General features: G+C 44.1%; 1 protein-coding gene across 7 annotated transcripts in view; it reads left to right on the top strand.

Moving 5' to 3' along the window:
- PEG3 (paternally expressed 3) overlaps window positions 1–13832 on the top strand; it is a 39888-nt gene extending 26056 nt beyond the window's left edge. For all 7 annotated transcript variants that reach the window (XM_081033010.1, XM_081033005.1, XM_081033006.1 and 4 more), the window contains 3 exons: window positions 4713–4815; window positions 5611–5703; window positions 6050–13832. In XM_081033010.1, coding sequence (XP_080889136.1) covers window positions 4713–4815; window positions 5611–5703; window positions 6050–10278 — 4425 coding nt within the window. In that variant the 3' untranslated portion in view covers window positions 10279–13832. The remainder of the gene's footprint in view (window positions 1–4712; window positions 4816–5610; window positions 5704–6049) is intronic.
- Window positions 13833–16550: the final 2718 nt, after the last annotated feature.

The raw sequence follows: 16550 nt of genomic DNA, 5'->3' as shown, positions 1-16550 counted from the left end.
TCATGCCACTCCCTCCTGGCCTTCAATGTTTCTGTAGAAAAAGTCTTATGGGAGTTCCCTTGTATGTAACCTTCTGCCTTTCTCTTGCTGCTTTTAAGATTCTCTCTTTGTCTTTAAGCTTTGCCATTTTAACTATAATGTGTCTTGGTGTGGGCCTGTTTGGGTTTATCCTGGTTGGAACTCTCTGCTCTTCCTGGGCTTGTATGTTGGTTTCCTTCATCAGGTTAGGGAAGTTTTCGGACATTATTACCTCAAATATGTTCTCAATCTCTTGCTTCCTCTCTTCGCCTTCTGGTATTCCTATGATGCGCATGTTGTTGCGCTTGATGTTATCCCAGAGGTTTCTTAACCCATCTTCATTGTTTTTTATTCTTTTTTCTTTCTGTTGTTCAGTTTGAGTGATCTCTGCTAACTTTTCTTCTAAGTCGCTGATTCGATATTCTGCTTCATCTAACCTGCTGGTAATTCCTTCAAGTGAGTTCTTAATTTCGGTAATTGTGTTCTTTAGTTCTAGCTGGTTGTTCGTTAAGATTTCTACATCCTTTTTTAGCTCTAACTGGTTGTTCTTTATGATTTCTATATCCTTCTTTATGTCTTCTCTAAGCTCCTTAAACATTCTTATCACCAGTGTTCTGAACTCTGTCTCTGACATGTTGGTTACCTCTGCTTCATTTGGTTCCAGTTGTGGAGGTTTCTTCTGTTCTTTTATTTGGGACATGTTTCTTTGTCTCCCCATTCTGACTGACTCTCTGTGTTTGCTTTGATGTATTAGGAAGATCCCCTAGAGCTCTTAGTTCTTGCTGGGTTATCTTATGTAGTATGTGTCCTTTATATTTGACTTGGACTACTTCGTTCTTCTCCTCTGCATGTGCTCCACAGGTGGCTCGTGTGTTTAGTATATTGTCCTGTTCAAGAAGAACTTTAATTGCTTTTTGCTTGTGAGTAGGTGGGTTTAACTCCTAGGCCGTCTAGTTGTGAAACTTGGCTCTGCCCACCGCAGGGTGTTCTGCTGGGTGAGGGTTGGCCACTTAAATGAGGTTTGGTCTCTATGGGCTCTTGTGCCTTCAGAGAATTCCCTCTGGGTGTGTGACTTGTAGGTCAAACCCGGTAGTATTCTGGTTTGGTCCAGAGTTGGCTTCTGGATATGTTGAATCTTATGCCTCTTAAGCTGGGCCCTGTTAGGGCGGTTTCAGCACAGATCAAGTTACCAAGTACAACAACAACAACAACAAAGAAAACAAATCAAGTACATTCACATGTAAAATACAACCGACAATCCCCACTCAACATAGGCAAAGATATCAAAGAAATAAAGACAGAACAAAGCAAATTACAACAAGCAGGAAAAAAAAAAGAAAAAAAAAAAAAAGAACACCAAGCAAAGCAAAACGGGAAGCAGCACCAGTCTTGGCTTTAGCCCACCAAGTAATCTCCAGGTTGTCCTCCGCTGTGCCAAAGGGTTCCCTGCTTATTGCTCAGGCAGCGCTGTTCACCTGGTGCCCAGAGTGAATTTGGGAGTGTAGATTTAAATGCGAGGGGCTAAGGGGTCTGGATGACAGTTTTCAGAGAGACCGTGCAGTTTCTGTTTTTTCCTGCACAAATGCATGCTCAGAGTAGCTCCACCAGCCCTGTGCCCAGTACTCCTGAATCTTAGGGCCCTCCTTCCGTGGGAGGAGGCCGGTGAGAGATCTCTAAGCTGCTGAAAGCCGGGAGCTGCGTCTGCCGCTTACTGCTGAACTCAGGGAGTGCTTCCGCAGTTGCCCTTGCCCCGCCCCAGGCCAGCCAGAAAGGGTGGGGGCTGGGGCTGGAGGGGTCTTCTCTCTCCCAGGCCAGCCACGTCACACTCCTCCCGCAGGCCCGAAAAGGTGGTGGCTGGGGGTGTGGGAGTCTCCTCTCTCCTCGTCCAGCGAAAAACCCCTCCTCCCAGCCTCTTCCGAAGGTCAGAGCCGGCTGCCAATCTTCCCAGCGCCTGAGCACAGACGCCCCTCTGTAATCTGACACTACTCCTCAGTTCAGGGGTCAGTTTAAGTCTCTGGAAGGGCGGGGGGAGGATTCGAAAAGTGGGGTAAGGGGCCCAGGTGTGGCGTCTGAGTTCTTTGTCTGCCCTAGGGCCCACGAGCTGCCCGCCCCGGCGGGAGCGATCAGCTGTGGGACGCAGGGAAAGAGCCCACCTCCTGGACCCTGCACTCTCAGCTGCACCCTGGGCTCCTGTGGGACTCTAGAGCCCCGGGTGCTGCCTGTCGCTGCTGCTGTGGGCATGCTGCAGGGCCGCGGCTCTAGTGTGGGGGGTGGGGAGAGCGCGGCGCGTTTCCTCTTGCCCTCCTCGCTTCTCTCCCTCTCGCCCAACTAGCGCACCCCAAAGCAAATCTTCCACGAGTCTCCGCTCTGTCCTAGTAGCAGCATAGCGCAGCGGTTTTGTCTGGCCTGGGCTCTGCCGTGGGGGCGGGGGGGGGGGTGCGTTTCCACTTCGTGCCCCTCTCTCCTCCCCCTCTTGCCCAACGAGTGCACCCCAAAGCAAACCTTCTACGAGTCTCTGCTCCGTCCTGGGAGTCGCGCAGCGGTCGCCGTCTGGCCTGGGCTCCGCCCTGGAGGGGGGGCGCGTCTCCACTTCCCGCCTCTCTCTCCTCCCCCGCTTGCCCAACTAGCGCACCCCAAGGCAAACCTTCCACGAGTCTGCGCTCCATCCTGGGCGCCGCGCGGCATTCGCTGTCCGGCCTCAGCTCCGCCGTGGGGTGGGGGGTGGCGCGCTTCCACTTCGCTGTCCTGCCTCCTCCTCTGCTCGCAATCAGCGCACACCTTCAGGTAATTCCTCCACAAGTCTCCCCGCTGTTCTGCGTGATGAGCAAAGGACTCCTCAGGTGTTCTATATGTCCCGATTGCCAGAAAATCTCGGGGAGGATTCAAAAAGAGCGCCCCGCTGCCGCCATTCCCATGACGTCACCCCAGATTAACAATTTTAAGTCAAAGCATCATTTTTCTTTCAGAGGAACAGTATAGTTCAAAATTTTAATGTACATTTATTTTACTCAGATTAGGCAAATGGAGACAAAGATAGGAAAAATACTCCTCCCCTTTTGCTATTGCCCTTGGGGTTTGTCAGCACCAGAGATGGTGACCCTCTGACTCCTCAGCCCCCCAAGTTCTGATCTCATGAGCCCCAGTTTCCTCCCTCGCACATGCATCTGTCCCTCCTGCATCACAACAAACCAGTGCTGAGACCTTAGGAAACACTGTCACAAACCCGGGCACAGCGGCCCCTCTCCAGAGGAGCTTGCTATCCGACCAATGGGAATGACGTGGCTCAGCTGTACAGGCAGTAGTCATACCACCTCTGAAACACTGCCTGAGCTTTCCAAGCTCATTGCTCCTCCTAGAAATCTCAGCCCTGACATGAAGTTTCACTTTGGAAGCTCAGCTTAGTTTTAGTGGGATTTGCTGTTTACTTAGCGGGCGTTGTCTGTTGCATTAACGAGGCTTTTTTCCTGAGTCCCAGTGCTTGTGCCTATTTATCTTTATAGGATATGCACCCAGTTGTTAACTGTCTTTTGCTACATTTTCACATGGCTATAATGTTCCAGCAATGGAACTATAATAAATTTAATATCAAAGTAATAGTATAGACTAGTAATACACATTTTTCTAACGTAATTTTCTTAATATGTAAACAACAGCACATTGCAAAAATTCCTCACCCATAAGGGGCTGATGCCCTTCTCTCCATTTTACAGATGAACCTGAGGCTCAGAAAGATTTCTGTTCCCAAGGCTGCACAACCCATACATGCACTTGTCCTTTAGCCCTCGAGCTTTCTCTGGTTCCCCAGCCTATGGGCTTCCCACAGCGGCTTCTCCCTCCTGAGTCTGTCTTCAGGCCTTGGTGCCGAGCTCTCTAGGAGCCCACCTGTAACACCAGTAATGTTCTAGAATAGCCATAAGAAAAGGTTCTGAAAGATTCTGCATAGCAGACACTCCTAAGTGATGCAGAGAATTTAAAAAGGCTTTTAAGGAAAGTATCCGTTAAAACAAAAGAGAAAGCTATAAAAATGAATGCACTAGGTGCTTCAAGTTACTCTTGGGTTATTTGGAACTTCTGTACACATAGAAGAGCCCACAGTGTAGCCATGTTGTACAATGTGAGGGTGTGCGGGACATGGAAGGCCACACTGGGGAGGGAGGCTTAAGTCACTTCCTGACTTGTCTGCTAAACCACGTTTTCTTTCTGTTCCCTGCATATGCCATACAGAGTTGATATTTATAGCATGTTGAAACTTTCCTACCAGTCCCCCTCTCTCTGTCAAAATCTTACCCACCACTTAATGCCCCACCCAAGACCCTCTACAAAACCTTTGCTCACTGTTCAGCCCACCCTGAACTGTCCCTCTACCAAACCCGTTTAGCTCTGATTATGTGTACCCCACTTTATTGTTTATTGTTCTCTAATTGTTTCATGAGTCTTTTCTCTCCAACCAAATTATAAGCTGCATGAGGGCAAGGAATATGTGTCATACGTCTTTTGGATCTTCCTCAGAGTATAGCGCCAAGGTAGGTACAAAGTAGGTCCCTAGTAAAACTTGACTTGGATCACTCAGAACCCCAAACGTGAGCACTTTCTACACACCTTTGTATGTGTAGCTCCCATGTCGCCAGCATTCTTCTCTCTTTGGATGCCCATGGAAACAGACTCCATTGAGAGATGTGTGTTTGCTGTTTTAGGATGCAGTGTCATACCAGGACGTTGTGGACCTGACTGAGGACAGGGAGCCTCAGAACCCAATTCAAGACAACATGGAGAACTACAGGAAGCTACTCTCACTGGGTAAGCAGAGGCTTCTCCAGTCTTTGGATCATTTTGTCTCATTCTTTTTGTGATGCAGGATATTAGAGTCCATGGTAAGATATTTGAATGCTAAAGGTAATAAGAAGCCTTCGAAAGGTTTCAAGCAGAGGAATAAGTGATGAGATTTGTGTTCTTAAGAAGTCACTCTGGTTCTGGGTGAAGAACATATTGTACAGGGTTGGGGTAGCAGGGAGACGGCTCTTGCCACAAGAGTTGGTACTTTTCTAGTATGGTGACAGCAGAGGTTTTTAAATACACATTTAGAATGGGATCCTGAGTTCCAGTTTGGACTCTCCTAGAAGATAACAACTCAAGTCAGAGTAGGCAGTTGGCTCTGCTGGTCTGGTACTGGGAAGAGAGATCCACACCGAGAGTGTTATATGAGGCAGTGGTGCCTGAACAGCTTGAGTTTGGAGAACAGTTGGAGAAAGAAGAGCTAAGAAGTAGGAGGAAAACAATGGAGGCCAGTGAAAGAGAGGATATGAAGATTTAAGAGGTAGCTGTGAGGAGGTGAAGACTAAAAAGGGAAGCACTCAAGTTAGGGGCATGTGGAGGTCTTTGTACAAATTTGTAGATGGAGTCAGGGTAATTAAAATTTGGATTACAATGGGCTAAGGAGTGATAGTGAGGAGATGAGACTGCAAATCGAAGACATCCAAAGGATGGGATATGGGCTACTTCATATTTAGTGGCTCAGAGAAAGACAAACATCAATTTATGGTGATGAGTCTTGGTCCCCAACTTAAATATGAGCTGTTGTATTCTTGTGAATAGGGGTTCAACTTGCTGAAGACGATGGCCACTCCCACATGACACAAGGCCATTCATCAAGGTCAAAGAGAAGTGCCTACCCAAGTACCAGTCGAGGTAAGAATTAGATAGATTGTGCACAGTGGTCACTTTAATCAATGAGATGGGCGATATATATACATACAGTAAGTCCTCACTTAATGTTGTCCATAGGTTCTGCGACTTTACGTGAAACAACGTCTAACGAAACCAATTTTACCATAGGCTAATTGATATAAACAGAGTTAACTTCCTACGGGATCTCATCAGTGTTGAAACAACGTTGAACGAAATGACGTTATTCGAGGACCTGCTGTACTGATAAACCTTTTACAGTTTATATTCGCACCACCATCACAGAAGTCCTGTTAATTTGCACAAGTATAGGGACGAGGGAGTATTTACATTTGGGGTTTCTTTCCAGGTCTGAAAACTATGCCTGAAACCAAAAAGTCAACCCATCGGCGGGGAATTTGTGAAGATGAGTCTTCCCACGGGGTGATAATGGAAAAATTCATCAAGGACGTTTCACGCAACTCCAAATCAGGGAGGGCAAGGGAATCTAATGATCGGTCACCGAGGTTCCCCAGAAGGCCAGGCCGTGATTGGAAAGATGTTTCATTCAACAAGAGGGAGTCAGTGATTCAGGAGAGGGGCTATGAAGGGAGTGCCTTCAGGGGAGGCTTTAATTGTAACTCAAACCTTGTTTCCAAGAGAGTTCTTGAAAGAAAAAGGCGCTATCAATTTGATACCGATGGGAAGGGCTCAGTTCATGATCAGAAAGGCTGTCCAAAGAAGAGGCCCTTTGAATGTAGTGAAATGAGAAAAGCAATGAGCGTGAGTAGCCTTGGCGCCCCCTCCTTCACTGCGTCACAGCCACTTGATTTTGGGGCAATGCCCTATGTGTGTGATGAGTGTGGGAGGGCTTTCAGTGTGATTTCAGAATTTGTTGAACATCAAATCATGCATACTAGAGAGAATCTGTATGAGTATGGTGAATCCTTTATTCATAGTGTGGCCGTCAGTGAGGTTCAGAAAAGGCAGGCTAGAGGGAAACGCTTTGAATGTAAGGAGTGTGGAGAAACCTTCAATAAGAGTGCCGCTCTTACTGAACATCGGAAAATTCACACTAGAGACTATCTCACAGAATGTAATGATGAGGAGTATGAGGAGCCCTTCATGCCTAGCCCAACCTTTAGTGAGCTTCAGAAAATATATGGAAAAGATAAATTCTATGAATGTAAGGTGTGTAAGGAAACCTTCCTTCATAGTTCTGCCCTGATTGACCACCAGAAAACCCACGGTAGAGATGGCAAAGATAATGAGCGTGGGGAAGCCTTTAAATCCAGCCCAACCCTTAATGAGCTTCAGAACATATATGCTAAAGAGAAAATGTATGAATGTAAGGTATGTGGGGAGACCTTCCATCACAGCTCATCTCTGAAAGAACATCAGAAGATCCATACTAGAGCAAACCTATTTGAAAATAAGGGTAAAGTGTGTAAGGAAACCTTTATTCCTGGTCAGTCCCTTAAAAGGCGACAGAAAAGTTACTCAAAAGAGAAGCGCTATAACTTTAAAGATGGGGGTGATGCCTTTAGGCAAAACTCAGACCTCAGTGAACATCAGAAAATTCATTCTCGAAAGAACCTCTATGAAAGGAGGGGGTACGAGAAGTCTGTCATTCATAGTGTGCCCTTCTCTGAATCTCAGAAGAGCCATACTATAACAAGACCACCTGAAAATGAGGATGAGAAGGCATTCACCATTAGCTCTAATCCTGATGACAACCAGAAATTTCTCACTAAAGAAAATGTCTATGAGAGGAAACCATATGAAAGGTCTGTAATTCATAGCCTAGCCTCTGCTGAAGCTCAGAAAAGCCATGGTATAGTGGGGTCCAATAAACCAAAAGTGATTGTAGAGTCAACCATTCAGAGCTCAAATGTTGCTGAACATCAGAAAGTCTGTGCAGGAGAGAATACCTCTGAAGGAAAGAGTTATAAGAGGTCTGTTATCCACAGTTTAGCCACTTTCAAACATCCCAAAAGTCGAAATGGAAATGAACTCATTGAATGTAATGAGAAGGGAGAGTCCTCCATTTGTATCTCAGATTTTCCGGATAAGCAACAGAAGAATCCTGCCAGAGAGAACCCTTATGAAGGGGGTAAGAATAAAAACTACAAGGACTCTGTTATACGCAGTGTACTCCATACTGAACCCCAGAAAAGTCTTACTGGAGGGGGAGCCAACGAGTTTAAGAAGGATGGCTACTCATCAGTTTCCAACTCAAATATCCGTGAACATCAGAAGGCCCGTGCTAAGAAGAAAAACATTGAGCACAGGAACCCCGAGACCTCTGTAATTCACTCCCTACCTCTTGGTGAATCTCAAACATTTCATCCTAGAGAGAAAGTCTATGAATGTCCAGAGTGTGGAGAGTCCTTTATTCATAGCTCCGACCTCACTGAACATCAGAAGATTCACGATAGAAAGAAGCCCTCTGGAAGTAAAAACTACGAACGATCTGTTATTCGCAGCTTAGCCTCCACTGACCCTCAGACTAGTTTCGCTGAGATGAGTTACGTTCAACAGCCAGTGCAGACAAGTTATGCTCAACAGCCAGTGGGGATGAGTTCCGCTCAACAGCCTGCACAGACAAGTTATATCCAACAGCCAGTGCAAGCAGGTTACAGCCATCAGCCAGCGGAGGCAAGTTACAGCCAACAGCCAGCACAGGCAAGTTACAGCCAACAGCCAGCGCAGGCAAGTTACAGCCAACAGCCAGCGCAGGCAAGTTATAGCCAACAGCCAGCGCAAGCAAGTTACAGCCAACAGCCAGCGCAGGCAAGTTACAGCCAACAGCCAGCGCAGGCAAGTTACAGCCAACAGCCAGCGCAGGCAAGTTACAGCCAACAGCCAGCGCAGGCAAGTTACAGCCAACAGCCAGTGCAGGCAAGTTATAGCCAACAGCCAGCGCAGTCAAGTTACAGCCAACAGCCAGTACAGGCAAGTTACAGCCAACAGCCAATGCACCAAGAATGTAAGGAGTGTGGGCGGTGCTTTGCTACTGTTGAAGACCTTGGTAAACATCAGAAAATCTATGCCCAAGAGGAGTTCCACGGAGGGAAGCTGTTTGGAGCCTCTGTTATTCGGGGTGTAGGCCTTGATGGGCCTCAGCAGGATGAGGAGGATGAGCAGGACGAGTCGGATGAGCAGGATGAACAGGAAGACCCCGAGGACGCCATCTATGGATGTAAGGACTGTGGGCTGGGCTTCGCGGATCGTGCAGACCTCAAGGACCACCAGAAAGTTCATGGCAGAGAGTATGTCATCAACACTCGTGAGTACACGCAGTCTGTAATTCACACCCATTCTGTCAGCGAGTATCAGAGAGATTACACTGGGGAGCAGCTCTATGAGTGCCCAGCATGTGGGGAATCCTTTGTTCATAGCTCCTTCCTTTTTGAGCATCAGAAAATCCATGAGCAAGATCTGTTTTATGGCCAGAGAAGGTACGATGAGCCTTTCATGCAACCCTTGGTCATTAACCCACAGAGGCCTCATGTCCCACAGAAGAATGCTCCGTCAGGGCTGTTCCTTCAGTGCCACGTGTGTGGTCAGGAGTTCATCCATGGCTCTGTCCTTGATCGGCACATGATAGTTCACATTGGAGAGGAACCCCCGGCACAGGGCCAGGGCAGTGATGACGCTGTCAGTCCAGGCTTAGCCCTCGCTGAGCTGCAGAGAAGTGAAGCCGAAGAGAAGCACTACGAGTGTGACACCTGTGGGGAGTCTTTCCTCAGCCAGTCAGACCTGAGGGAGCACAGGAGAGTTCATGAGAAGGAGGAGCCCTACGATTATGGGGCTTCCTTTGTTCACACCTCATTTCTTACTGAGCCCCCCAGAAGAGATTCACCGTTTTATGAGTGCAAGGACTGTGGGAAGTCCTTTATTCACAACACAGTTCTCACTAAACATCAGAAGCTTCATGTTGAAGAAGAAGCAGCAGCAGCCCAGGAAGCTGAAGCCAATGTCCTTGTCCCAAGAGAGGTTCTGAGGATCCAGGGGTCAAACATGGAGGCCGCTGAGCCGGAGGTGGAGGCTGCCGAGCCCAATGTAGAGGCCGCTGAGCCCAACGTGGAAGCCGCAGAGCCCAATGGAGAGGCCGAAGGGCCAGATGGGGAGGCTGCTGAGCCAAATGGGGAGGCTGAACAGCCCAACGGGGAGGCCGAACAGCCCAACGGGGATGCAGATGAGCCAGATGGTGCAGGCATCGAAGACCCTGAAGAAAGAGCTGAAGAGCCAGAGGGCGACGCTGATGAGCCAGATGGCGCAGGGATCGAAGACCCAGAGGAAGAAGGTGAAGATCAAGAGATTCAGGTTGAAGAACCATACTATGATTGCCGGGAATGCGCAGAAACTTTCACTTCCAACTCGGCCTATGGCGAACACCTGAAAACCCATGCCAGGGTGATAATATTTGAGCCTGGAAATGTCTATGGGGAAAGCTCACACTATACTGAACACGCCAGCACCAGCACTGGTGACAATGATAGGGCCGACGACAAGTATTTCAAGTGTGATGTCTGCGGGCAGCTGTTCAGTGATCGCCTATCCCTTGCTAGACACCAGAATACCCATACTGGCTGAGAACACAAGTGTAAGGATTGGAAAACCCCTTTACTTAGAACTTGACCCTTACTAAACCACAGAGAATTTGAACCAACCGATAATAATGTCAGAAGTAAACTTACCTTGGTGTGGACACGCCTGACTTAGCATCAGACACCTCAGACTGGAAAGAAACTGCAGGTAGAGATTCCTTCAGTCTTCATTCTCCCCCATCAAAATTGGTGTGTGCATGTGGGAAAGCCCTAGCACATAGCTTACGTTTCATCCAAGTAATCAGATTAGGGGACATCCTAGGAGTTGCAGAGGCAACAGAAATTGCCCCAGCCCACTGTAAATGACACCTCTGTAACCTGTATGTAATGTTTCCTGAATGTATATAGAATAGCAAATCAGCAAAATAGAAATCACCAATACTTGGATTTAATATGACACCCAGTTACAGTTTACTGTGCAGAGGTACCTTACCTGGCACGCTTTGATTTTTCTTGTTTTCCTTTTTTTTGGAGAAGGAATAGAGCAACAAAATAGAATATATTTGTAGGCAATTTAGGTCCTGAGGAAGATTTGTTCTGCATTATTTTAATGCCATCTTTTTGAGTAATTGACTGTGTATTGTTCCTTACTCTTAAATATTCTTGTAAAAGTGTAGCATGAAAGAGAAAATGTCTTTTATTCTTGGCTATTTGAAAAGAGAAGTGCTTTGAGCTTCCTTTTCAACCATTTCGTCTACATCAACACTTTGTAACCTAATGCTGTATAAGCCTTTACAATATGTGGATTGACCTTTTGTGACCCAAATAGATCAGTTGCCACATTGTACCTTGCAGTGATTCTCATGCAAAAATATTACAAGTATTGTCATTTTTTTTTAACCAATTTAATGTGCGTTTGATAGTGAATTCACAAAAGCTGAAGCTTTTCCTTGTAAATCTTACTTTGCCTTTAGACTGGGTTGCAACCATCACTAGATCATGATAGTGCCTAGTGAAGATTGAGAACCATAGGGAGAGGCTCTCGTGCTGTAAATAAAGATGCCAGCTAACGACTTTCATCCCTTCCTTTGTGCGCTTCCTGCCTTAAGTGACAAGTAGCAACGTGGCTTCGTTAGTAATGTATTGCCACGTCAGTTTGCACCCTGGGTGCCCAGGAGCTAGTATCCTTAGAGCTTTCTATCGCTGAACTAAATTCTCATCTTTACCTGTCTGACCCTTAACCCCATGTTTAATTTGCATTTTAAAAATTAAGAAAAAAACAAAATCTTTCTTTATAGTCAACCCAAGCTTAACATGGACTCAGGTTCCCCAGCAGCCTTAATTTGTTTTATTACCTTGTGTTTCTTCTTTCAGCCCTCCTACGTATTTCTGAGTTCTCAATGAGAGTGTCGTGTTTGTCTGATCTCAATTTTCCACTTTAATCACAAATTGACCTCATAGCTTGAGGTTTCCTGTGTCTTATTCTATGGACCACCTGTGCTCCTTTTCCTTCCCTTTCCCTCGCGTAATGATTATTAAGATTTTTTTTTTGGCTTTGAGTTGGCTGGGAAAAAAATTTTAAAATTTAAAAAAATTTTAAAAAGTAAATCTGTGGAAGAAGTGAGCAAAGGATAGGAGCGGAAAATTGGAGCAAGTGAAATTAAAATACCTGCTGGGGGGATGTGTCTAAATCTCACTCTCCTATATCTGCATGGTTAGGGCTCAAGGAGAGTGTGTCAGAACTGCTGGAATGCCAAAGTTGGGAAGTTCCAGGGTGAGAGCATGAAGCAGACACAAATAAGCCAAAGAAGGGCGTCCTAGTACGTCACCAGACCTAGGAGGGTGAGGAAGTTGACAGAAGGAAACAGAAACGGGGATTAGAAAGCCAGGTTGGTGAGAAGGAATTAAGCAGGACGTCCTGGGCAATATAGAAGGAGGGGCCATTTCAATAGCATGGTGTATGTGAGGGCCCGCTGCATAGATGGAGGTTGGAACAGACATCCAGGAAAACGGGAGCAGTCGGGCACTGCATCAGAGGAGGACACTTGAGATGGAAGCTATTGCTGACATTGGTGGGGTGAACTTGGGTTCATCACTGTTGGCAGGTTTAATTGGTGGAACCTTTTCAGAAAGCAATTTGCCCAATGTCGGGGTGTCCATTCCAACCTTGTGTTAGTGAAAAATTAGGAACAAATTGAATGCCAAACAGAATGATTAAGTGAACGTATTTGTGGACTCTTACACAGCTGTTTAAAAATGATAATCATGAAGAGTTATTTAGCAACATGGAAATATATTTACAGAATATTAAGTGGAAAAAGCAGGACACAGAATTATATTTATACTACAATTACAACTGTTTAAAACGTATGCTTATAGTCAAAAGCTGTTGTGTTGTTGTAGGCTTCTAGTTGAGCATTATTTTCTTAAATTCCTTGATGTTCTCTATGGTAGTGTTAATAAAAAGTTTATAATCACATTTCCATTGTGAAATAATTTGAACTCATTATAAGACAGTTGGAAAATACAGAAAAGTGGAGGAAAAAACCCCTCATATTCTCACCATCCAAAGACAGAAACTCTTTAGTATATTGTTTATTCTTGTTTCTGTGCACAGGTTTATGATTATATAACTGTGTCAAAATGTGTATTCAAAATAGCTGTTACATTGTCTTTGTGGAATTATTGTTAAACACTTTCATCTTAATGTTTTCAAATGTTCCTTATAATAGTGTTCTGATAACAAAGTTGATTATGTTTGTTTCTATTACTACCATAATACATATGTAGAGGAAAAATTGGAAAATACAGTAAATTAGAAAAGGGAAAAAAAAATCACCCATATTCCCAACACCCAACAGCTACTGTTAACATCTTGCTCTGTTTCCTCCATCTTGTTTCAGTGTACAAGCTTGTGATTATGGCAATGTTGAACATGTATGCATAAAGTCTAAGGTGAAAAAATTATGGAAAGTAATTACAATAGTGTTGTCATTGTGGGATTATGGTTAATATTTTGTCTCTAATTCCTTGAATGATCTTTGATGTTTTTGTATTAAATCTTATGTATGTATTTTTCCATTACAAATATACATACTCATGTCAAACTTTGGGAAATTCAGTAAGTAGAAGAAAAGAAATTCACCCATATTCCCAACACCTAACAACAACTCCTGTTAACATCTCTATCGGTACACCAATCTGTGATTATTAAGGCATTAATGATAAGTATGCATAGAGTCAAAGATGGGAAGAAATATGGAAAACAATTAAGAAATAGTTGTGTGGTCATTGTGGGATTATGGTTAAATATTTTGTCTTGGTTTCCTTGAATGATCTTTATCATAGTGTCTTGGTAATCTACCTTTATTACATTTATTTCCATTGTAAACATAAAATGTGTTCATTATAGAAACTTTGAAGTCAACAGAAATGTAGAAGAGAAACTCACCCATATTTTCACCATCCAAAGACTGTGGTTAACATCTTGATACATTTTTTCATCTTGTTTCTGTGCACAGGTTTTTGGTTTGTTATAATATGGTTGTGGTTGTTCTATCTGTAATAGTGTCAACAATAAAAATAAAGTTAAAAATAAGATATTGCTCAGTCTCTTTTGTTCATTTTAAGTGTTTGGGGATTATTAAATACATTTTTTGTTAAAATTATAAATCTAAAAACTTGGTGCCTTCTTAGGTCTTTGTGCATTCTTGGCTTACAAATTTTATTTCATTTTTAAGTATTACATATTGCAACAATTACTTCTAAACAATCTTTTAATACTGCATGATTCCATATTTTTAACTACACTATAAAATTAAAACATAAAAGGTGTGATAAAAAATTATGGTGAATGTTTAAATTTTAAAAATTGTATTACTGTAAAAGACACATTGTCATTAATCCCTCTTGAAATGCTCCCCCTTGCTTCAAACACACTTATCCCATCGTTCTTGCTACTTTTTGAAGCAGTTCTGGAAGTCCTCTTTTGTGAGTGTCTTTAGTTGCACTGTCGTGGCTGCCTCAGTGTCCTGAATTCATTCAAAATGTTTACCTTTCATGGTCATTTTGACTTTTGGGAAGAGCCAGAAGTTGCACGGTGCTGGATCCAGTGAATAATGTGGATGAGGACACACCATAATGTTTTTATTTGACAGAAATTGCCATACCAGAAGTGACATATGACACGGAGCCTTTCCACTGTGATCATAAAATACGGTGAATGCTGCTGCCAAGTGCCATCCAACAGAAAGGCAGGGATCTTCAGTACGGGAATCGGTATGTCAAACCTTAGGGATAGTATGTGACAACTTTTAACTTGTTCGGTGCAGTCAGTCAGGTGTGAGCTATGGTTGAGTGAAGGTGTGTTTTAAAGTGTGCCATAAATCATCTTCCATCACAACATTCCGTGTCACACATTGCTTCTAGTATACGGCAATTTCTTCAAGTAAAAAATATGGTGGGTCCTCATCCACTTTATTCACTGGATCTGGCACCGTATGACTTCTGGCTTTTCCCCAAAGTCAAAATGATTCAGGACATGAAGGCAGCCATTACAGTGCAACTAGACACTCATGGAAGAAAACTTCTAGTACTGCTTCAGAAATTGGCAAGAACAATGGGATAAGTGTTTGAAGCAAGGTGTAGTATTTTGAGGGGGATTAATGGCAATGTGTCTCTTGTAATCATCTTTTTTATTTAAACGTTCACCATATTGTTTGATCACAACACATATCCTGATGGTGTTTTTAAACTTGATAATAACCACAAGTGTATTTTAGTTACTTGAATTAACAGTTTTAATTTTAATCATACTTAAGTAAAAGATTCTCTCAAACACAAATAAGAGTGATCCCTTAACATAAAAGTTGATATTATGGTTTAGGATTTCTTTAAAGTTTGTATTCCTAAATCTTTCCTGGGGTCAAAACATTTATCCTCAGAGGAGTCATTTCCCTTTTTTTAACCTGACCTCATGACCAGAAACATTCCAGGCAATTTGGCAGTTTATCCCAGATAAATTGGGAGGCAATTTTTTTAAAAAATTTTTATTGGGGAATGTTGGGGGACAGTGTGTTTCTCCAGGGCCCATCAGCTCCAAGTCGTTGTCCTTCAAACTAGTTGTGGAGGGCGTAGCTCAGCTCCAAGTCTAGTCGCCATTTTCAGTCTTTAGTTGCAGGGTGCGAAGCCCACCATCCTATGTGGGAATTTGAATTGGCAACCTTGTTGAGAGCTCGCGTTCTAACCAACTGAGCTGTCTGGCGGCCCAGCACTTACACTCTTGAGAATTCTGTCCACCGTCGCTACCTTAGTTATAGGGGTAACTACTCCCAGGCGACCATGTTTAGTCCATGAGATTTGACCACCTCTCTGGCTTCAGCTGATTGGTGCTCATGGGTTCCCAGTGTCCACTTAGACTCAGACTAAGGGCTACCTGGGTGGTCATATAGGTTGGGGCTGGGCATGCTGATGAACAAACAGACCCAGAATAAGGCTACATAAATGACTGGAGGGAAGCTTGGTTCCTGGTTCCTCACCCACCCCAGTGCTTCGTGAATCCTGGCTGAACTGCCTACCGTTGAGTTCCCTAAGAACTACATTTCTAAAATTACCCCATTTGTCAATGAGCTGGCTTGGTTATTGGTGTTTTTTGCTGTTTTCAACAGCCCTAACCCATCCCTGGGATGCAAGGATAGTTCAACTGAAACATAATAAAGGCCAAATATTACAAACCCACAGCTAATATACTCAACAGTGAAAAGCTGAAAGCTCCCTATAAGGTCAGGAATAAGACAAGGATGCTTTCACACACATCTATTCAACATACTACTGATTAAGAAAAAAAAAAAGTAATACTGGTAGTCCTAGACAGCAATCAGGTAAGAAAAAAAAAGGAATCCAAATTATAAACGAAAAAGTAAAAGTTGTGGGGTTTTTGTTTTGTTTCATTATGGAAGGTAACATATTCATAGGTTCTGGGGATTTGGATGTGGACATCTTTGGGGAGGTATTCTACCTAACCCTCCCTTCTTAATCTGGAAAAGAAGGGACAGAATGTTGCCTACTGTTTTCTGGAGTGAGAAGGGGAGAACCTGTCCTGGATGGGTCTCCAGTGGTTAAGAGCACTCATCCTAGAACCAAGCTGAGCCTGGGTTTGAATCCCAGTTTCCCATTTCCTAGGTACTCCCAACAGCTCTGTGCTTTCATTTTCTGCAAAACAAGTAATAATATCTATCCAGGACTGGCTGCATCGTTTGGGGGAACCAGTACAAAGTTAAAATGTGGGATCCCATGTTCAAACATTAATAATTCCAGACA

This window comes from Rhinolophus hipposideros, assembly GCF_964194185.1.
Source record: "Rhinolophus hipposideros genome assembly, chromosome: 21".
In the NCBI taxonomy this organism is placed as follows: domain Eukaryota; kingdom Metazoa; phylum Chordata; class Mammalia; order Chiroptera; family Rhinolophidae; genus Rhinolophus; species Rhinolophus hipposideros.
Note: the sequence above shows the minus strand (reverse complement) of the source record. Positions and strands in the feature narration are given on the sequence as shown.